Genomic DNA, 23,590 nt, shown 5'->3' with positions numbered 1-23,590 from the left:
AGATATAGAAATATCATGTTTGAGGTAGGGACCAATCCAATCATGTAACAATTAACCACGTTGGTTCAAACAATTCTGCTAAATATTATAGAAATAAATTGTAAACAGCAATAATGTTCAGCAAAGTAACATCTACAAATAAGTCAAGATGACCAAAATTGTCAGTCGACCCCTTCAGGAGTTACTGTGCTTTATGGTCAATTTTTTAACTCTTTTTCTTAGATTTATGTAGTCTTCAACAAAAATCTTCTTCTTTGAAACTACTGGGACAAATTTAACCAAACTTGGCAATAATCATCTTAAGGGTATGTTGTTTTAAAAATGTTTCCGATGACTCCGCCTTCCAACCAACATGGCTTACATGACTAAAAAAGGAACATAGGAGTAAAATGCATTTTTGGTTGATATCTGAAACTAAAACATTAAGAGCTAATCTGACAAGAAATAACAATGTTCATCAGATTTAGATTTACCTGCCCTGAAATTTTCAGACGCATCCGAAAACCCTTTGTTGGGTTGATCCCCCTCAACTAGTAATTTTACAGCAATTTTGTATTTTTTTCTTATTATCTTAGATATCATTATAGTTTCTAATAATATCTAATATCTATTACTATTAATTATAATTTAAACCTTATTTTACATGATTTTCAACGCATTAGTAAATACAGTTGAGCGACACAGGCTCTTGAAAGCCCTAGTTTTATTTCTGTATAAATTTTTGGTTCGTCGAGCTATAAATGAAAACTAAAAACAAATAAGACAATTATCGCTCTTATTTTCAGTGTAGATCAAATATTAAAAAAAAAAAACACATGTAATTATACAGTTTATTTTATGAGTTAAAAACCTAATACTTATTATAACTTAATTTAAAATCTAAACTTCGTGTAAAGTATTTCGAACTTGTTTTCATATGATCAGCTCTAACTAAAATTATTGTTATTAATTTGTTTCACCTTTTATTATTCTCTTTTGATTACTTTTGCATCTGAAAAAATCTTAATAACCGTGAATCAGAATGTCTCACAAAAAAAACAATTTTACTCCGATGAATAATTGTGGTTTTTTTTCTGTACATAAACTGATAACCATCAAATTTGATATTAGAATTGAAATAGTTAAGACCATCCCCTTCGAGTACGTTGTCCATAACCTTCTTTTGGATTTTAATTAGTTATCAAAAGTACCAGGATTATAATTTTATAGGCCAGACGCGCGTTTCGTCTACATAAGACTCATCAGTGACGCTCAGATCAAAATAGTTAAAAAGCCAAGCAAATACAAAGTTTAAGACTTTTTTCCAAGACAGTTTTTAAATGAGATGTAATTTGTGCCTTGATGACCCTATTCCCAAAAAATATAATATTCGAGCTGTAATTTATCTTTAATTTTTTGTTTATTTCCTTTTGAACTTGATTTCTTTAAGAAAGATTTATTCTTGTTTTCTTTATCTTATAAAGCTAGATCAGAACTATTTTGAAAGATTATCTTCATTACACGATGTTTTAAAAGTATGCTAACGTAAATTTCGTGATTGGCTAATCGTTTCAATCTCGTTCCATGGTTATGATTATGTCGTCATATTTGCTCATCAATGTTTCGTATGATCATTCATTATGCATATACAAGTTTATGAATTAGTCTTCGTTGAATCTAAAAAGAATTGATATTTCTAGTCGTTTTATTACAGGTAATAAGGGTTGAATCAAATTTTGTAGATGGTATGAAGGCGATAAAGGAACTTAGTTCAGGACATGGCTACTGTTGAAGAGTCGATATCCAGGAGTAAGAGCTTAAGGCCTGGATTTTGCCCCAAAAAAATAAATGGTTGATATCTTATTCAAATTGGCACATAATGTTAAGAAATGCATAGGTTCAAGAAATATAAAGATTTTTAACTGATGACGTCACACTTACGTCATAATATGTACTATTTGCAAAAAAACGATGAAAAATACAGATTTTATGCAGTTTTCCATCTTTATTTCTGTTATGGAAACCTCGTGCGCAGGCAAGAAACAACAAAATAATTTAATTTAACAGAAGCTTTATTATTACTACTGACATGATCCAATAAATATAAAGTTGTTTCTTGGGTGCGCACATATTTGTTCAATCTAAAATATACATAAAATTTGATAAAAAAAAAACAAGGAAAATCACGAAAATTTACAAAATATGCAAAATAAATCATGATTTGTTGCCATGGAAACTTGTTCAATGTCAAATTTGTTTTGTTTCTCTAAGTACCTTGTACTGTAGTACGGGTTTTAAGTTATTCAAGAATACATATGGTATCTTTTAAATTTGCAGTAATTTTTGGGCCAAATAAGGGCCTTATTTACCCTACTCCTTTAAGTGTTTATGAGACGCTTCATCATGTAATCGATCCATTAATTTCACGGAACACTGTGGATAATATTATTCCATCTAACCATAAATCTGATAGATTGTTCACCGGCGGTAAGGGGTGAAGCTTTCAAAATAAGCCCCATCGGAACAATACCCTGAGACAGATAAGTTTTTAAATTTGTAACGTGATGTTCGGTTTTAACTTATTTAGGACTCAAACCTCTAAGCTTTTAAAAATATATTTATATATATACAATAATGACCGGAATTTCTACCAAGGAATCGAGATAACCTATGCTTATTTTTGACAACGTCTTTCAGAATGATGCCTTTTATGCGTCACTAAAGAGTCTAATGTTAACGAAAAATTAGTCAGGCGTAAACAATTTTAAGACTATTAATTATAGAATGAAATTCAAAACAGTGTGGCTGTGGCCATTGATTGACACATTAAATTCATGCATTTACTGGGACAATTTAGGTGAACGTTTGTATGTAACGATCACTGCTCACTATGTACTGTTTAAAGACACTTTAACTATGGGGTCACCAAAGGTTCTCAACACCTTAATAAAGTAATTCGAAAAATTAATCAGAAATAACACGATGTTTTGATTTATATCAATTATACAAATCAAAACATAAAGGTTATTCCTGATTAATTTTTCGAATTGTTTTATAATTAAAGGCGTTAAGAAACCTTTGGTGACCCCTCAGCTTAAAAGTCTATCGTAGGTACGTCGTGAACAGTGGTCGTTACAGACAAACGTTCACGTAAATAGTCCCAGTCAATAGATGAATTTAATATGTCAATCAATGGCCACAGCCACACTGTTTTGAATTTCATTCTAATGATTTTTTTTAACTAGGTCGGTCAACTTGTCTTTCAGTCAAGTATGTCAAGACAGATGAATGTAAGTGTTAAAACACACACACACACAAAAAATGTAGTTTTGCAGGAAGAGAGAGAATATAGGAACTCTTGACAGATCTTATCCAATGCATGCTATATTAGAATGTAATTGACCTGAATATGCTCTAAAACAAATCCAATGAACCGATAGAAATACACTTATCATAGAAACCAGGATTGAAATTTTATATTAACGCCAGCCGCGCATTTCGTTTACAAAAGACTCATCAGTGCCACCCGCATTAAAAAAACTGTTAAAAAGGCCATATAAAAGAAGAAGTTGAAGACCATCGAGGACACAAAATTCCAAAATCTTTTGCCAAATACAGCTAAGGTAATATATTCCTGAGGTAAAAAATCCTAAGTATTTCAAAAATTCAAAGTTTTGTTTACTATAAGTAATTATCTTTACTATAAGTATTAACAAAAATACCGAAGAGGTCGTCGTGAAAGAAAAAGACCATTCTAGATGGATGATTATGTACTTGATTAAGTGTTAGTTTGTTTGTTTATGTTTAAAGGTTTAGTATTTTTGTTTTGTATTTACAGAACCAAGATGGCCAAAAAATACAACAAGTAAAAAAAACAATGGAAATGTGGATTTTGTCCCACTTCATTTGACCCTAAAGATGAAAGAGATAAAAAAAAAATTCTTCTTATGCAAGTTAAAGCATTGTTTTGTATTGTTTTGTAGGGTGTTTTTTCTATCATAAAGTATTACCAGTTGGCAAACTAGAGAAAAAGGGGAAATAAAGTCAATAAGAAGGATAGTATTGCGCTCTGTTCAAGGTGTAAGAAAAGGAAAGTGGTGTAAGTTTCGTGTAGAGTTCAAACAAAGCCGTTGTTGTAAACAAGAACTGTAAAGACTGAAACAACCTATCGAGAAGGTCTAACATAGAAAGTTGGCAGGGCAGACAGTCCAACTCGGAGGACAGACTGCTACAATCTGCATTGTCGATTTGACAGGCAGTTCCACTCGGAGGACAGGCTGTGCCGGCAACATTGTTTGGAAGTGACCGTCTGTCCCATTTGTGTATAAAAAAATTCTTCTTATGCAAGTTAAAGCATTGTTTTTGTATTGTTTTGTAGGGTGTTTTTTCTATCATAAAGTATTACCAGTTGGCAAACTAGAGAAAAAGGGAAAATAAAGTCAATAAGAAGGATAGTATTGGCTCTGTTCAAGGTGTAAGAAAAGGAAAGTGGTGTAAGTTTCGTGTAGAGTTCAAACAAAGCCGTTGTTGTAAACAAGAACTGTAAAGACTGAAACAACCTATCGAGAAGGTCTAACATAGAAAGTTGGCAGGGCAGACAGTCCAACTCGGAGGACAGACTGCTACAATCTGCATTGTCGATTTGACAGGCAGTTCCACTCGGAGGACAGGCTGTGCCGGCAAACATTGTTTGGAAGTGACCGTCTGTCCCATTTGTGTATATCATTGTTCCATTGCTCACTGTAATTATATATCGACAAAGATCTAGTGGTGTATATATTATACAAGTACACACCCGTGATATCGCGGGTCCGTGACTGAATTAAAGTATATAACTATGCTTAAGCCTTATTTTAGTAATTGGTATTGTCATCTGATAAGTCATGTCGATTATAAGATACACAGTTTTCTCTGCTTTCAAATCTTTCTGTTTGAACCCGTCGACCTGGAACTTATCAGTTATTGGAAATATTAATTATTTGGAAAACAAAAGGTCCTGGCTATCCAGGAATGGAGTATTTTTTAATCAACAGCATTGTCCTATATTAGTTATCTTAGAAAGTCTTGCTGATTGCTGAATAAAACTACAATAGGGAACAATTTGACAATGATTGAATTTAGTAGTGTCAGTCCTTTGATTATGACCCGTGTATATAGGAAAATCCTAAATACACCGTTTGGTGGTGCGCCTGTCAAATGCGGAACGTACAGATAAGGTAATAGCTGAATATACTATTTGTATCGGTATCGGATTCGACCCGGAACTTGTTAATTATTGGCAATATTAATTATGCTGAAAACAAAAGGGTCTGGAGTGGTGTAATTTTTAATCTACACCATTGTCCTATATTAGTTATATATAGAGTTGAATTCTTTGATTTGTCGTTTTTACCCGATGACGGCTGACAAATTGGACCTCGTAATTTTAGTATTATAGATTTCATTGTACATAGCATAGAAAATATTTTAGTATTGCCGTATTGTTTGTGGACAACTAGAATCCAAGTATCAACTGGAACGTTCGTTTGAAATAAATGCCTGGTTACACGTTACTGGTATATACAACAAATAGCCAAATCGATCCAAGTTCAACAGTGCCTAGTTTTATGATGAATGTAAGTGTTAAAACACACACACACACACACAAATGTAGTTTTGCAGGAAGAGAGAGAATATAGGAACTCTTGACAGATCTTATCCAATGCATGCTATATTAGAATGTAATTGACCTGAATATGCTCTAAAACAAATCCAATGGACCGATAGAAATACACTTATCATAGAAACCAGGATTGAAATTTTATATTAACGCCAGCCGCGCATTTCGTTTACAAAAGACTCATCAGTGCCACCCGCATTAAAAAATGTTAAAAAGGCCATATAAAGGAAGAAGTTGAAGACCATTGAGGACACAAAATTCCAAAATCTTTTGCCAAATACAGCTAAGGTAATATATTCCTGAGGTAAAAAATCCTAAGTATTTCAAAAATTCAAAGTTTTGTATATTTTTTTTGTTTTATAGTTTCATGATAATTTCTAATTTCTTTAATGAAACAGTTGCAATAAGGAACAGTAAATGCGCTATGTCATAGATTTTTAGCTCACCTGACTTGAAAGGTCAAGTGAGCTTTTCTCATCACTTAGCGTCCGTCGCCCGTTGTCGTCGTCGTTGGTTAACTTTTACAAAATAAAATTCTCTGAAAATACTTTGACGAAGTAAAACTCGGCCACAGTCATCGCCAGGGTATCTAGTTTACAGAATGTGTCCGATGACCTCGCCTGCAAACCAACATGGCCGACATAGCTAAAAAGGCTTATATCTCTGAAACTTAAGCATTAAGAGCAAAACTGACATGAAAAAATGAGGTTAAGGTTTATCCGCCATTCAATTTTCAGAAGAATCAGACAAACCGTTGTTAGATTGCTGCCCCTGAATTGGTTATTTTCAGGAAATTTTGCTGTTTTGGTTATTATCTTGAATATATTTATAGATAGAGATAAACTGTTAACAGCAATACAGCAAAGTTACATCTACAAATAAGTCAAGATGACCAAAATTGTCAGGAATTTTTCCCCTTTATGGTAATTTTTTCCTGAAATTTTCAGACGAATACGAAAACCCCTTGTTGGGTTGCTGCCCCTCAGTAAGTAATTTTACGGAAATTTTGCAGTTTTCTTGTTTCTATTTTAGATATCATTATATCTGAAAATATCTAATATCGATTACTATTAATCATGACTTTAACCCTATTTTACATGATTTTCAACGCATTAGTAAATACAGGCGAGCGACACAGGCTCTTGAGAGCCCCTAGTTTTATTTCCGTATACATTTTTTGTTCGTCGAGCTGAAAACTCGAAAACTGAAAAGTGAAAACAAATAAGACAATTATCGCTCTTATTTTCAGTACAGATCAAATATTAAAAAAATATACAGTTTATTTGATGAGTTGAAAACCTATTACTCATTATAACTTAATTTACAATCTGCACTTCGTGTAACAGAAATACTTTTGGGGGGTGGGAGGTTTATTATATTCTGTTCTTCTTTTGATCAGTGTATGCCGATGGTTAGTGGATGGCGGCCAAGATAAATTATGCAACAAACAATTAAGATTTTGGACAAAACATAATGATGTATATTTAGGGGGTCGTAGCTTCAAAAGTTTGAAAGGAAAGTGCCAAAAAAGTATTGTTTTAGTCTTAACAGAATTATCACAAGTATTTCTATTTGAAATTTGTAATTAATTGGCCCGGTTTAAAAAAAAACTTTAAAAATTGAGGGCCAATTTTAACTCTTCGTGAACCTAATAGTGAAATTTGGATCATCTTCACCGAATATGTTGGAATATTTAATTATTTTTTTACAAGCGATTTTTAAAATGAGATGTAATTTGTGTCTTGATGACACTATCCCCCCAAAAAATGATGTTAAAGCTTTAATTTGTGGACATAGCACATTTATAGTTACAGAAAAGCTTTTCGGACGCAAGAAATTATCAAAACGTGTTGTTTCCAATCTTTTACTTCACTGGGTTGATACCTCTACTTGTGGAACATCAGTCCCCGAGGGTATCATCAGCCCAGTAGTCAGTATTTCGGTACTGACATGATTTAACAAACTTTACTAAAATTGTCCGTTTATAGATTTATAAATTATTTAGAAACTAAGGTTTTAACTCCCTCAGGCAAAGTTGGCTTAAGATGAATTTGGATATCTATTTAAGGTATTTTTGACATATAGCTCTTCAATGGTTTCGGTACTTATACATCTTCGGATTTCAAATGTTTGGCTTTGAGCGTTCCTGATGAAGGTAAATCCAGAAAAGCGCGTCGGATGCAAGAAATTATTAAACGTGTTGCTTTTTTTTTTTTTTTTTTTTATTTACTTTTGAACTTGATTTCTTTATGATTTGTTTATTCTTGCTTTATTTATCTTATTAGGCTAGATCAGAACTATTTTGAAAGATTATCTTCATTACATGATTGTTTCAAAAGTATGTTAACCTAAATTTTGTGATTGACTGTCGTCATATTTGCTCTGAGTTTTTCATCAATGATTCGCATGAACATTCCGTATGCATATATAAGTTTATAAATTAGTCAACATTCAATTTAAAAAGAATTGATATATCTAGTCGTTTTATTACAGGTAATAGGGGTTGAATTTTGTAGATGAAATGTAGGCGATAAAGAAATTTAGTTCCTTGTGTACTGACATGACATGGCAACTGTTGAAAATTCGATGTCCTGGTCAGACGCTCTCATTAAAGGAACTGATAACTTTTTTGAGTTTTCATTGAATGTTCGTCTAACAATTTTTATAATACCAGTAGGATTTTTGTTCATAGTCCTTGGTATAGTAAGTTCGTCATGGACGGAATCAGATTCATCACGACTAGGACTTTGGGATCACTGCTCAATGCTGACCTCTTACCAAGGCTCCTTCGAATGCTGTGAAAGTATCATCAATTTCCTTGGAAAAGACACACCAGGTAATAAAATATGCTTGGACATTATTTTCCGTAGGAATGACTGGTCGGATAACAATTAAGATATTATTTTCAGTCTGCAAATCATTTATTTTTAATTCGATTTATGTTACTTTAGTAATTCAAAGATTTAACATCAATCTACTAGTGAGAAAAACGTTTATAGCAAATGGTATAAAGTCCTACGCCATTTGTGAATACTTTTTCAATCATATGACTTATATATACTAGTATTTATATTTAGTTCCATCTGCATGCCTAATATAATTATCATGTACTGTGTTTAAACTCTAGATTCTACTGACGAGGAAAGGTAGATATATTATATAGATAGATAGTTTATTAGTGCGTCGCCATTAATAAACACATGGAATAAAATATATACATATGGTCGGGTTGTTGCTTTGACACATTCCCCATTTCCTTTCTCAATTTTATATATCATAAAAACATAAATAGATATTAATGCGATTCTTAAAAAAGAATAATGAGAGTAAAAAAAGTAACACTAGGCCACCAAAAGCGAATTTTCTGGTTACGTCTAGGTGTCCAAGTGGTCTAGATCGCCAAAAGTTTTGTAAAATAGAGCTAAGGTAAACTGAAGTGCAATATTCTTCGCATTTCGTAAATTCAAAGATACATACACCCGTATTCTCATATAATAAGCGAGATATCAATGCTTTTATTACATCAGAGGCCCCTGAGGGGCCTCGGGTGTATTGCCATCGCCTACTTTTCAATTCGCGCAAAGATCAAAGAGATGCATATATAATTAGTTTTGGAATAATAACCGACATTATAGACCCGCGGACCTATATAGTGCAGAATAAAATTCCGTATCACTTCTTTTAAATTCATGTTTTCAATGGATACTCAGTTTTTTTAATTTTTCTTAATGCAAAATTTATAATATGAAAATTTTTTGTCGTTAGAAATATTTGTATTTTAATCAAACGATCATCAATATCAAAAAATTGTTGTTGCGGATGAATACCACGAGTGCGCAAGAGGGCAAGAGCGAGTGTGTAGAAAATCGAGAGGAAATCAATTCACACATTTATACACAGAAAGGTAATTATATTTCAATTATTTGATTTGGAGTAACCCTTTTAAACCGTTTGTAGCATATATTTGTCTATAATATTAACGTAGCAAAACCAGGAAAATTTAATCTGTCATAATATTAAAATCAATTATCAGGTCACGTCCCCCGCAGCCATTTTGAAAATACCAGCAGATTGGGTAGGATTAACAAGAACCTGCAAGGCCTTTAAAGATAAGGTTACTATTTGTGTATTTTTTATAACAACAATTTGTTTTTATAAAGATCTCAACAATTTTTTGAGTTAAATTTCTTTTCCTCGTAAATAACAAGTAGATTGATCACTTCGACACACACACGGAACTATTTTCTGTTTTTTAAGATACTGTTTCGGATTTTCGCTCCTTCTCCGACTTAGTTTGTTGCATTAGTATATGTGAATATGTCCCCTTGACTGGAACATACGGAATTTGTAATGACTTTGACTATGTCTATGTAAGTAATTCTAATATATAATTATTGGTTGAATTTATTGTTTATATAATATTCACAGAAGACTTTTTCTTCTTCCTATAGAGTTGGACTCTTTTTGAGTGTATAAAGACTCTTGCTCGTAAAATCAAGAGTCTTACTTTACACTGAAATGTCAGAATTTGGGTTAATCACATTTACTGAATTACTATAGATATATTGAAAGAAACCTTACAGTTTTGGAGATATAAATATAGATTAACTGTCCTGTTTTTTAAGTCTTAACTGTCCTGTTTTTTAAGTCTTCCTTATACCCTAGTCCCACTAGGCCACGATCGCACTACGATCTGTGAAAAAAATGCAAATTTTGATGATCGTATTGCGATCGTGTAGATCGCAGTAAGGTCGAATCACGGTCGTGGTGAGGTCTTCAAGATCGTGAAGAGCGTGGCCATTTTTGAACATGTTCAAAACAATCGTGGTGCGGTCGTGGCGAAATCAGGTCGTAGTAGAAGCGTAGTGAGAGCGCACTAAGATCGTAGTAAGATCGCAAAGGTCGCTGTACAATCGTAGCGAGAGCGTAGCGAAAGCGTGATTCTATTCGGAGAGACTGTGCTACGATCGCACAGCGACGTTATCACGACCTCACTACGACCATCACGTTCTCACTGCGACCCAACTACGCTTCCACTACGACTATACCATGCTGTTCACGACCATAGTACGAGTCTAGCACGCCCTTGTCGTCCTCATCACGCTCTTCTTACGACCTGACTACGTTCACACTACGACCATCATTCTCATTGTCATTTTCACATAAAATATATAAAAAAAGCTCCCTATATTTTGTTTGTTTGAATGTAATTATCCATTTGCTCTAACGGCTCAACCATGCTTCTCGTTTTTATATAGATTAGACCGTTGGTTTTCCCGTTTAAATGGTTTAACACTTGTAATATTTTGGGTCCTTTATAACGTGCTGATTGATGTGAGCAAAGGGTCCGTGTTGAAGGCCGTACCTTGGCCTATAATGGTTTACTTTTATAAATTGTTACTTGGATGGAGAGTTGTCTCATTGGCACTCATACCAAATCTTCCTATATATATTGATACATCTATGTCATCTCTGCTATCGTTCACTAAAATATCGTCATTGAGCTTCATGGACCAGCAATAGGTTGTAATTTAGGTTGGATTGGTTGGTCCGACATCTCTGCTTGATCAGGATTCGTTACTTTGCTCCCTCTGCCTCTACATCAACTCCTACCACCATGCCCACGTGTTCTGATAGATTTTGGTGGCATGACTGTATTGTTTCCGAGAAATCTACGATTTAATCAGAAATAGAAGGTAATTGAACTGTATTGATATGGACCACGATGTTGACGTTAATGTTGAACACGATATTGCTGAGAAAGTAGTAAGATTGCGGTATGAACGTAGTATAATCGTGGTAAGAACGTGTAATAATCGCAGTAAGATCGTGTTGCAATCGGATAACTCGTGGTATGGTCGTAGTAAGAACGTGAAGAGCGTAGAAATATCTTGATAAGCGTAGTGAGGTCGCAGAATAAGCACGGTGAGAACGTGGTATAATCGTAGCGGGATCTTTGTAGAAGCGTAGAGAGGACGTAGTAGCATCGTGAAAGCAACGAAAATTTACATTTTCATGCCGCTCATACCGCGACCTCACCACGATCTAAATTTATTTTAGATTGCGGTGAGCGTGGTGCGATCGTGGTCTAGTGGGACTGGGGCTTTAGCTTGTAGTATTGTATTATTTTGACCATATATGACATGTATCGCCAAAATTATATGATAATTTGATGACATACTTGTGCTTATCATTCTCTACAGCATTATTTAATTTAAATGTGTAACCATATCCATGTCAAATTTTAGTAACTTATATTAGACATTTGTTCACACATACATGCATATGTGCATATGAGAACTTGAATTGAGCAAATATGGTTAGTTATATCTATGAGAAATACAATCAGTTAACTTTATCTATGAGCACCCATGAGATCTTAAATTGAGCAAATATGATCAGTTATATGTTGAGTAAAATTTGAGCTAGATCTACTCAATTGAGTTAGATATATATCAATATTGAGACTAATCTAAATGGTTATTTGAGCACACATGAGCCTATTTATACTATTGAGAGCAATATTGGGATACTGCATGAGCAAACTAAGCAAATCTTTATTGAGACAAACCTATGAGCGCTATATTTTTAAATTTGTTCTTGACAATTTTTTGTTTATTTTTAAAAAAAATATAGGGACAACAGAGTTGGTGTATGTGGGTTCGATTCCCACCCTAGGCATTCATTTATATTGGCTGGTGCAAAGCGGGCAGTTTAGCTTAGTGGCCCCACACTGACTCTGTTGTTCATATATGTTACTTAAAAAAATTAGGCGGCATCGTTCAGGTCTTGCCATCTTTATTTTTCTATTCGAAAATCAGACACAACAAAACCATTGAATAATTGTGAAAATTATACCACAGATAACTATGGTAAAACTTTAATTGTTTTTGGCATAATTAAACTTGGCTGCCATCCAAGATCTAAAACGTTTTTATATTGATGAATTATATATATCAGATTTGGATTCTTTTGGTTACAAAACATTTTGGATGGTACATGTAGGTAGCGGCCAAATCTTTATTCCTAAAGGCTTAAAGCTTTCAGGTCTGAAAATTGCCCAAAATCATCACATTTTGACAAATTTGGAACATAAAATGTACTTTTATGAAAAGAACTGATTTATTGAGTGTTAAGACTTTTGAAATAGACCCAAATTACGAACCAAATTGAGAACTTTTTGGAGTTTTATAGTTTAGGCTATTTTGGGCAATAAGTGAAACTTGTCCGAATCAGTGGTTTCACAATAACCATTATATACTAATTATAAGTATCTGTTAGAAGATAGCTCTTTCACAGTACATTGTTAAACTTAAAGATAAATATATACCGACAATGACCAATATTAATGATGGAATGAGATTATACATGTATATATACTGTTTTATATTGTTACATGTACATACATGTACATAAATGAAAATTAAAACCAAACTGTTGTCATTATTCATAAAAAAAGAAAAGGGAGGTATGATTGGTATAAATCAGACACCAGCTCTAGACAAAATGATGAAAAAGAAATAAAGCTTATAACCATAAAACATTTTTACAATCAGAAAAAAACTATACATAAATCAGTTAGAAATAGCCATGAAATGTCAAATGTTAAACAATATATACAAGAAAACTAATGGCCACATCAATGTACAATCGGGAAATCAAGATATACACCAAAAAATTACAAGGCCTGTTTTACAGGTTTCTTACAAAGGACCGACACATTCATATGGTAGTTGTGTTCTATATGTATAGTGCAAAATGTTCTCATTGCTAAACCAGTGGTATCCAAAGTATTAAATCCAGAACAAAGTAAAAAAAAACTAACAGTTGAAAAACTATCCAAATGTTGTGATATTCAATTAACAAAAATACCATCATAAGCAAATGGCTATCTACATATAATACATTGTAATATTTACAATGAACCATTTAATAATTAAAAACCAATTGTTCAAAGAACAATTGAAGGTCTTTCCACAAGTGAAGATCTATTTTATTATCAAAATATTAAAAATCAATCTAAAATGTCAGTTCCTAATGGCTTTATAATATATAAATATGAATTTAAAGCAAAGGTCAAAATCTAGAACGTGCAAATTACCTATGACCTTGACCTCAATTTCAAGGTCATAAACCAAGGATCTCAAATCAAAAGACCCTAGGTCTTTATTATGTATGGTTAATGAGTTATATGACTTTACGCATAATTCTAAATATAAGATGGGCAAAAACTCCTATTTATTGTTTACGCACCCTTTCAACCAAAATTTATAAGTAACGGCATGTCGCAACTAACAATTTAGTGAAAATAAGATGTAGATATGTTATAAGGTTTTGAAAATAAGTAAAAATAAGCCAAAATAAAAAATTTAGAATATGACCTTGACCCTTGACCTTGACCTAATTTTCATTTTTTTTTGGACCAAGGATCTCAAATTAAAAGACCCTAGGTCTCTATCACTTATGGTTTACCAGTTAGAAATGCAAATCACTTATATCAAATACATAAGGGGGAATAACTCTCATATGGAGTATCAGGATAGCTTCGGTTAAAACTAAACTCCGAATCCTGAAGATGTAACGAGCAATTTGGTAAAATAAATTTGTCGTAATCTTTTACGGTTGCGAAGGAGTAGTGGCCACAAGAAAAACAGTGTTTGGGGAGATAACTCTTACTGCGTGGTTGTCAGTTTTAAAGCGTATAAACTATACGATATCATATTCCAAATATCTAAGCGACATCTTTTGAAACAACAAAATTACGCAAGAAAAAAAATTAGGCGGAAGAAAAAAAAAATAATAATCAGAACAAAATCAATAGGTCTTTTCACGGAAAGGTGGAAAGACCTAATTAGAAAACAGAACCTACAATGTACATGTATAGCTGCTAATTTTAAAAAAAATATAATGGATAAATGATTGACTGTGTTACAATAAAACCAAGATACAAATGTAACTCAGTGAAGCTATTTATGAACATTTAAAGAGTTTGTGTTGACTGCAACAAAAATCTAGAATAAGGGATAGTAATCTTGCTGTGTTAACATCCATTTAATTAGCAATTGATCCAAAAGCTAAATGTTTCAGAAAAAAGACCTGGATACTACATGTACAAACATTGTTAATTAATGCCATTTGTAGAGCAGGATCTGCTTACCCATCCGGAGCACTGAGATCACCTGTTTTGGTGGGGTTCGTGTTGCTCAGTCTTTAGTTTTCTATGTTGTTTCTAGTGTACTTTTATTTGTATGCATGTCTTTTTCAGTTTTAGTCATGGAATTGTAAGTTTATTTTCCATTTATGAGTTTGCTGTTCATCTGGTATCTTTAGCCCTAAAGTTTCCCCTGGGTCAATTATTTTTTTCGCCACCTCTTTCGCCAAAACAATATATTTTTCCCCACTTTATATTTTAATTAGCCACAATATTACAATTTATCTGTTTTGATATGATTGTCTTGAACCTCTTTTTCATAGTTCAGTGAGTGACTATATAGCTACTCAAAGAATTGTTTGCTATGTTGATTCTCTATTATAAGTTATACGCTAACGTTTTTTGTATGTGTGCAACTATATGGTCATAATGCCAATCTAACAGTTCTCATTATATTTGACCAAGTAATCATTGATAATTCACAAAGTTAAGTTTCCTAGTTCAAGTCAGTATCTCAGATATGATAGCATATTATATTTAATATTTGTACTATATTGTATGGTGAACATATCTGTCTGGTAGGTATAATATAAACACCTGTCATTTATCAATAATTCAACACAACTTGAGGTCCTCTGATGTTCAGTACTTCAGTACTTTGATTTATTTTCCAAAGGATGGAGAATATTGTATCGATTACTTTCATTAAATACATTGGGAAAACAGAACGATATGTCTGCCTTCCAATGGACAAAAAGTAAAATCACAGAAATACTGATCTCTTAGTAAAATTAAAAACGGAAAGACTATTTTTTGTTTCATTTGGGGGAAGTTGCTATTAGTTTTTTTATAGACTCAGAGAAAGTTTCGAATTCTTTAGTTTACTCGATATCCATGTGGTTGCATCGATCGTACAAACACAAGCGGCTAATTGCGTCAAACTCTTATATATATTGTAAAAGAAAATATCATGTACCTTCTTTTTCGGACATAATCTATTTTGTTCTTTGCACTATTCCTCTTTTAAATATAATCATTAATTTGAAAATATATGTTTTTGTGTTCCTGTTTATGGCACATTTTTTTTTTTTTTTTATCTTTTCAAGTGATCGATGAAAGATATACAAGTTTCAAGCCGTCCTCAAGAAATTAATTAATAAGTCAAATTTTTTACCTGATCTGACGTTGGTAAACTTCCTGCTACCTATATATATATTATATATATATATATATATATCTACCTTCTGGTTTTGATCGTAAAGTTTGTTAAATGCCTTCAATTTATCCAGGATAGTCCGATAACGCTGTATATATGGTTTTATAACGTATATCGTAAAGTAGCGGTTTATACCTTGTCGTTCCAGGTGACATAAAAGTTTGAAAAGTATATGTTATTTTGTAAGTTTAAACATACAAATCTATTTAATTTCCAGAAATAGGAAAAGAGCATAGACACAAGCTTTACATTGTAAGAACTGGATTATTGATACGTTGAAGTTGATTACTGTAATAATATCAATTTCTGTCATTTTATGGTTGTTGCAAATAAATTTATGTACATTTCGGGAATTAACATTTTTTTAGAAATAATAATAACACCTTTCGTGTTTATTTCATATTAATCCCCTTTAATAAACTTTATAAGCTCAGGTGATAGTATGTCGTACAATATCGGAATTGCAAATGCATGATAGCTTGTACACAACATATATATTATATATATAGACTTTTTTTTTTAATATGATGTGAAATCGAGCTATTAGTGCCCGGCGTAATTGACTATAGTCGGACGTGTGTGTTGGTTCCAGTGACTGTCTAGAAAAGTAAATAAGAGTTGACTGTTTTCGTGGTTTTTTGGGTGTTTTTTTTCCTTTTTTTTCCACATTTTAATTTTTTTTTTCATTTATTTTATTTGTTGTATTTTTTTTTGCGTGTGTGTGTATTTATTCATTTTATCATATGCTACCATAAACTGAATATACTGTTGGCACGTAATATTGTTTGTTAAATAGACGTTTCTTTTTTTTAGGGAAACGGATTTATAAAAGTTTTTCCAAACTTGTTTCCGAATCCTATATTTGAACTTTATGTAACATTGTAATATTTATCTTGACATTTTTCATTAATAAATACCGTTTAAACTAAATGCATGTTGTGTAAGTAAAACATAAGACACCATCAACGTCAATTACCATCAAAACAGTTGATTTTCTAACTTTAAAACTAGACTGAATATGAAATTGTTTTATAAAGATACGAATATACTACCGGTAATATAAGAAATATTTTTGCAAAGAGTCCTACATTTATGTTAGATCTTTGTGCATTTTATTTCACAGCCAGGGCCGTAACTAGGGTTTGAATTCAGGGGAGGCAGGGGTTTGGGGGCCGCCGACTGAGGCCCCCAAGAAAGAGGGGTTGGGGAGCGCAGCCCCCCGCCAATTTTTTCTCTCAGTAAAATGGCTAAAAATGACCCGTTTTCCTTCCATTTCCTTACTTTAAGAAACATCAGTATTGCTTGAACCTGGAAACATTTTTTATGCAAAAACAAGCTGAGATTGCTGTTCGGGGTGAGCCAAGGCTCCGTCTTGAAGGCCGTTGTTTGACCTATAATTATTAACATTATTATAAATACATTGTGACCGCGGATTTTTTTCACAAAATTGCTAAAAATCACCCGTTTTCCTTCGATTTCCTTACTTTAAGAAACATCAGTATTGCTGGATCCTGGAAGCAATTTGTATGCAAACAATTATTATCTGTATTTAAAGATATTGTTAGAAATCAAACTGGTAAGTTTAAAAAAAAAAAAAAACATATACAGCAAGATCATAGAACGCAAGATTTTTTTTGATCGAGGACCTTGAATTTCAATATTGTTGAAAGCTGATCAGACATGTATGCAACTACAACCAGGGACTTTCTATACTAGTATATACTTAGTTAGAAAGTCCCTGCTACAACGAATGGGAGTGTTTAACTACTAAGGCATTGACCATAATGTTCTCGTACGATTGGGAGACGTTAAGAGATGACCCAACAGCAGATTCAGCCGGTAACGAATTTCCGATATCATAAAAGATTCACAATACAAAGGGAACTTCCTCTGCTTAATTGAGCTCCTAAATAAATGTGAATAGTTAAGTTTTATTCAAAATTGTCGAAAGCATTGCTGCAAAGTTTCATATGTGTTCTCGAACGAATACTGAATAACAGACGGGCGGCCACATGAAATTTAAAAAAAAAAATACTGAAACGGTTCACTTTCGATCAAAAATCCGGAAAATAACAGATATGTCACGTATTATGATAACACTGTTAAAACTGTAAACTTGTGTTGTTTATAATATAAATTCAAGTTCTTCGTGTACATATTGTCAGTATTTCATTTTATTACTTAAAAAAAAAATGGTGTAGAAAATGCAGGGGAGGCAGTTGCCCCCCCTGCCTCATAGGTAGTTACGGCCCTGACAGCCTATGGTATAAGTCGATAAAATAAAACGAATTGGAAATGGCGTAAGACAATGTCTGAACTAAAACTTTTGTCTTTTAATAAAGGATGGATTAAAACTACAAGTGCCTTCCAAATAATGTCAATGTTTGCAGCCATAGGATGCGCAGTCGCTGTCATAGCGACAATGTGTGTTTCGAAATACAAAGACAACATTAAAATTAACAAACTAGTGTGGATGTCGTATTTGATCACAGGTGAGTAAACGTGCAGTAGAAAGTTTTACATAATCTATTTGCTTGTTTTATAACCTAGTTTTTACCTTTACCACTTCCCTTTGTATGTATGATCATTTTAGAAAATTCTAAAATCTTAAGCGGTGGTATAAAATCTGCAAATGACGATTTTCATATGTGCACAATTTAATTCCACCAATGATAATGAAAATATATTTAAATAAACTGTTATCACAGATATATGTCTCGCCTTTTTGTAATTTTGATTATGCAAATGTTGAAATCAAAATAGCAATACTTTAACATCTTACACATGTTATGCAAATATCCAAAGTCAATGAACCATGACTGAGTTACATGGCTAAACAATTTCCATGTAAATGAGATTTGCCAATGCTAATACAACTGCATACCAAATACCATTGACTTATGATAAGTCGTTCCCAAACCTAAATACAAACATTAACTTGTAAACTATGTAAAAGTTTCAAAGTCAATGAACCATGAAGAGGGGGGTGGGGCTATGCAATCTCCATGGAAACGATACTTGCAAATGCAAATAAATTTGCATTCCAAATATCATTCACTTACCATTAGAAGTTCATCTTAAACTGATCTAATCACAAACTAATACATGTAAACTAAGATATGTTTCAAAGTCATTAGACTGTGACTGAGGGTCGAGGCCAAATATTTTCCATCGAAATGAGATGTGTCAATACTTATACAACTGAATACTAATTGGCATTGGCCTACCACTAATGGTAACCCTTCAACTGACCTAATCACAAACTAATACATCATAACTTAGAAAAATGTTCAAAGTCAATAGACCATGACTAAGAGGGCAGAGCCAAATTATCTCCATGGAAATGAGATATGCCAATACTTATACAACTGCATACCAAATATGATTGACCTACCACTTGCGGTTCACCATAAACTAGACTTAATCACAAACTAATACATTGTTGACGCAATCGCCGCCGACGCCGGAAACAGCATACCTATGTCTCGCTTTTTGACTCCGTCAAGGCGAGACAAAAATCCTATAAAACATGCCAAAAAATTTCCCTTCTCAGATGCTTTTTGTCAAACATGAAAGTGGCCGGATTCGTGTTCATCCTCAACTTTGATATATGTTATGTATTATCATCAAATACAACTTACATTTCAATATTAAGAATGAACACAAATGCGGCCACTTTCATTTTAGACGGAAACCGTCCAAAATTTAACTAAAACGCTAAATTTGGAAGATTCAGTAGTTAAGCATGACTTAATGCTGCTTCTAGTACCCTACATATGTGAATGGTATTGTCAAAAACAGCCCATATTTATGTGCCAAAAAGGGTTCTTACTGGACCTACTCCATTATACTTAGTATTTGTATTAGCGTTAGGGCGACGAAAAGCTGTTTTGCATTTTCTCCACTTTGTCGTCCACAAGTTCTAATAATTATATGTATTGTACAATAGGAAAAAAAAATCAATACTAAGCAGGTGTGGTCAAAAATACGTTTACATCCTAATACTTAAAAAGTAGATGTGAACGTGGTTATCTGACATTAAATACTGATGACCCTAGAAACGCCATGCATAGCAGGGACGCTTAACCTCTTGCATACAAATAAAATCCCCAGTATGAAGATTGCCTTATTTGTAGCTTTTTTTTACATACACCCACCCCATTCATCTCGGCATGCCCAATGTACAATACAGAAGCAAAGAACAATACATGCGATAACAAGTTAAAGTAGGAAGAAACAATAAGTTTGTGTAAATAAAGGCAACAGTAGTATACCGGTGTTCAAAAGTCATAAATCGATTGAGAGAAAACAAATCCTGGTTAAAAACTAAAACCCAGGGAAACACAAAAACTATAACTTATAAGAGGGAAAAAATTACAACAGGAGCACTGAATTAGTGCAAAATAAATAAACGTCATATGTAAACATTAACATGTCCAAAAAATTGAGTCTTGACTCCGTAATACTTTACAATTTCAGCATTTTTACTAATGATTAGTATCAGTGTATATGGCGGAACATATCACAAAGAAGACTGGCTAAAAGATCACAGACTTTCTGGTTCATTCGCATGTGCAACTATTGCATTTTTCCTGTACTTGTGTGGAGGTTTGGCTATCATAATAATGAGCTATCAAGGTGAGATGACTTCAAAAGTTTATATTTTGTCCATGTTCAACTTTTACCGCCGTTGTTATTGAACATGCAATCAAAGTTACTGAAAATAAAATGTTATTGAATACAGGCCTTGATTTTTAGTATCCTAGGCTATCTAGGAACCGTCATTTCTGCTGCTAGCATTTGATGCCATTTGAGTTTAAATATTTTTGAATTTTCTATTATATTTATGAACAAAATAGTTCTTAAGCAAATGAATATATTTTAGGAGAAAACAAAGTGGAAGTTGTTTATATTTCCCAAAAGGAAGAACCTAGACCAAGCTCATCACTTCCAAGTCACTATTTTGGCTGTCTAAAAGACCAATAAAAACTCCAAAGTACTGGACAAAGTTTGACAATTCAAAACGAATTGATGAATGGATAGCTCAAAATCCGTCTTCCTTATTTCATCTGGTACCTGCGTCAACATTAGAAAAAAATGCTATCGATAAACTTGTTCAAAGGACTTGGAAGGAGGATCTAGTTGGGGTGGGTAGAGATGCTAAAGGTATAGATCCGCTAGTCTATAAAAAGCTACAGGTCATCAAAGTCGAACGAGTCGAAAATGCTCCTTTATTCGAAAAATATGCTGAAAATCGAGCAAAACTTTTTCGGAAGGTAGGTAGAGGAGTTGGCTTAAATAAGCTGGAACAAACAGGCAAGGCTCAAAAAGGGCCGATAATAACAACTACCGAAGACATACTTTTAAGGGACGTGTATCCCGCAGTAAATGAATATTATCTCTTTCATGGTACACCTGTTGAAATAGTTGATGCTATCGTTACTCAAGGCCTAGATGCCAGATTAAATAAAAGGGGGATGTTTGGTCCAGCTGTGTATGCTGCAGAAAGTAGTACCAAGAGCGATTCGTATGCAGGTGAGGAACATATATTGTCTATATTATTTAAGGTTTGTTTATCATGTGGATACCACAAATACGCTTGTTTCCCTGCATATTTAAGGGTTTATGTAAAATGTTTTCATTTATTTAATCAAATGTTTTGAATTGAATATAATGGAGATACATCCTAAACACTTGTACGAAGAATTCACTGTAAAGGGAGATAAAACAGTGTTTCTAGAACAACCTACTCCCGATTCAAAATCTCTTGAAAATCTAAATATATAAAACGTACAGATATAACAAAAAAAAAAAAAAAAAAAAAAAACCAACATTGTAATATAGCATAGACAGAATAGCAAAACTCGCAAGTTCAATTGAACAGATTTTCTGAAGTGTAGTTATATCATCCATGTATCCATATTTCCCCTTGACCTATATTATAGGAGTTTTGAGTACCAAAAACAAATAATTGGTAGTTTAATCCCGTTATGTGTGCGTGTCTGCTCCATGTCTAAAACAATCGTCAATCGTTTTCATGCTTCTTCTATTCATGGATCTTGACTTCTGACAAATTAGCATTGTTTCAAATATTCTATCATCTTTCAGGATGTTTGCTTGTCATGTTTTGGGATATTTGTCAGATTTTCGGAATCCTCTGATTTGATTTTCCATTTAAATGCCGTAAAAAAATTTGCCCATTGACCCTCATTTTTCTTTTTATGAATACTTTCATATGTATATTTATAAGCCATCTGTAAAAGTCTTATAAAATCTTTTTTTTACAGTTTTTTAGAACATAAACTTGTCAATGATAAAGCGATGAAAAATCAATTAAAAACAGTTTCCCGCAAAATGTCAATGGCTAATATCTTGAAAACAAGCACCTATATATATTTTTTTGCTTTTTTAGTTCCTTTATTTAACCCGTATCAATATATACTAGTGTTATGAAAAGCTTGTTATTTTGAAACTGAGTAGCGAACTTCCTTAAATGTAAACTGTAAACGCGTTAACCCATCGCTGAACCCTTATAAGGAACTCCAAACGTCTGGTTTGGTTAACAAAATTTTTAATGTTGTTTGGTTAATATCTAACTAACGTTTGTCCAAAATATTCTTTGATTCATTCCTTTTTGGCTAACAGAAACACGTGTGTTATTTGTGATATTTTCTTTTCTTGTCAGATTCACCACAATCCAGGGATATAAAGTCGGAGAAGAAAATGATTTTATTGCGTATGTTGCTAGGAGAAATGTTTGTTTTAAATTCTAAAGAGGTTTTTCAGCGTCCTCCTTGCAAAACGTGCAGACACGATCGCTGCAGTGATAGATCACATGATCAAGGCGGGAACTGGTTCTATGATTCTGTTGTTGTGGACGGACACTGGAATTTCCGAGAATTTCTTGTTTATGAACTAAATATGTGTTACCCAGAGTATGTTATTACTTACAAAAGGATCTAGTATTGAGGTTCTTCACTTTTTTATCCGTCCACGAAGCTTAAAATACAATGCAAGATAATTTGGTATTTTGTCTGTATACGGTTATGATGCATAGTAATTTTATATTTATTCAGGTCAGATATAATATTTTGTTTTGTCAATTTTTTAAGAACCTTATGCAGTTGATTAAATTTGTATGTTCCTAGCATTCTGCTAGTGTCTAATACTCATACCTCTGATTATATACATAACCGATAGTCATGTCTTTATCTCTTTTAGTTTGCTGTATACAGTGCCTAAATTGCTTTTACAATTACGCTAAACCGAATGCGATTTTTCTTCTTCTTTTTATTTATTTATTGCATAATAATAATATTACAGTATAACAAAATGTCTTAGAGAATGCATACAGTTGATACCTACCACACAGAAATAGCAATCCACTTCAAAACAAGAAAGACGCAAACGGATTTAAATGTACAACGGTCTAGATGATTTTATAACATTTCAAATTGTAAATATTAAATTCTAATATGACGTCCTTATTACGCTTTGTAAACAAAGCCGTGTTCTAATGAGCACAAAATATGTTTGACACATGCGCACGAACTTACTGTTTGTATTTACTTTATTTCCATCGTTA

General features: G+C 32.9%; 1 protein-coding gene across 2 annotated transcripts in view; it reads left to right on the top strand.

Moving 5' to 3' along the window:
- The first annotated feature begins 7,875 nt into the window (after nt 1-7,875).
- LOC143064380 (voltage-dependent calcium channel gamma-1 subunit-like) overlaps nt 7,876-23,590 on the top strand; it is a 38,549-nt gene continuing 22,834 nt past the window's right edge. The window contains exons 1-5 of one of the 2 annotated variants that reach the window (XR_012975237.1): nt 7,876-8,474; nt 18,348-18,497; nt 20,485-20,643; nt 20,891-21,540; nt 22,691-23,147. Coding sequence is in view for 1 of the 2 variants with exons in the window: in XM_076237163.1 (XP_076093278.1) it covers nt 8,204-8,474; nt 18,348-18,497; nt 20,485-20,643 (580 nt within the window). In the remaining variant the exon portion in view is untranslated. Of the gene's footprint in view, nt 8,475-18,347; nt 18,498-20,484; nt 20,644-20,890; nt 21,541-22,690; nt 23,148-23,590 lie in introns of those variants that run through there. The other variant, XM_076237163.1, reaches the window with a different exon arrangement.

The sequence above is a fragment of the Mytilus galloprovincialis genome, chromosome 2 (assembly GCF_965363235.1).
Source record: "Mytilus galloprovincialis chromosome 2, xbMytGall1.hap1.1, whole genome shotgun sequence".
Classification (NCBI taxonomy): domain Eukaryota; kingdom Metazoa; phylum Mollusca; class Bivalvia; order Mytilida; family Mytilidae; genus Mytilus; species Mytilus galloprovincialis.
Note: the sequence above shows the minus strand (reverse complement) of the source record. Positions and strands in the feature narration are given on the sequence as shown.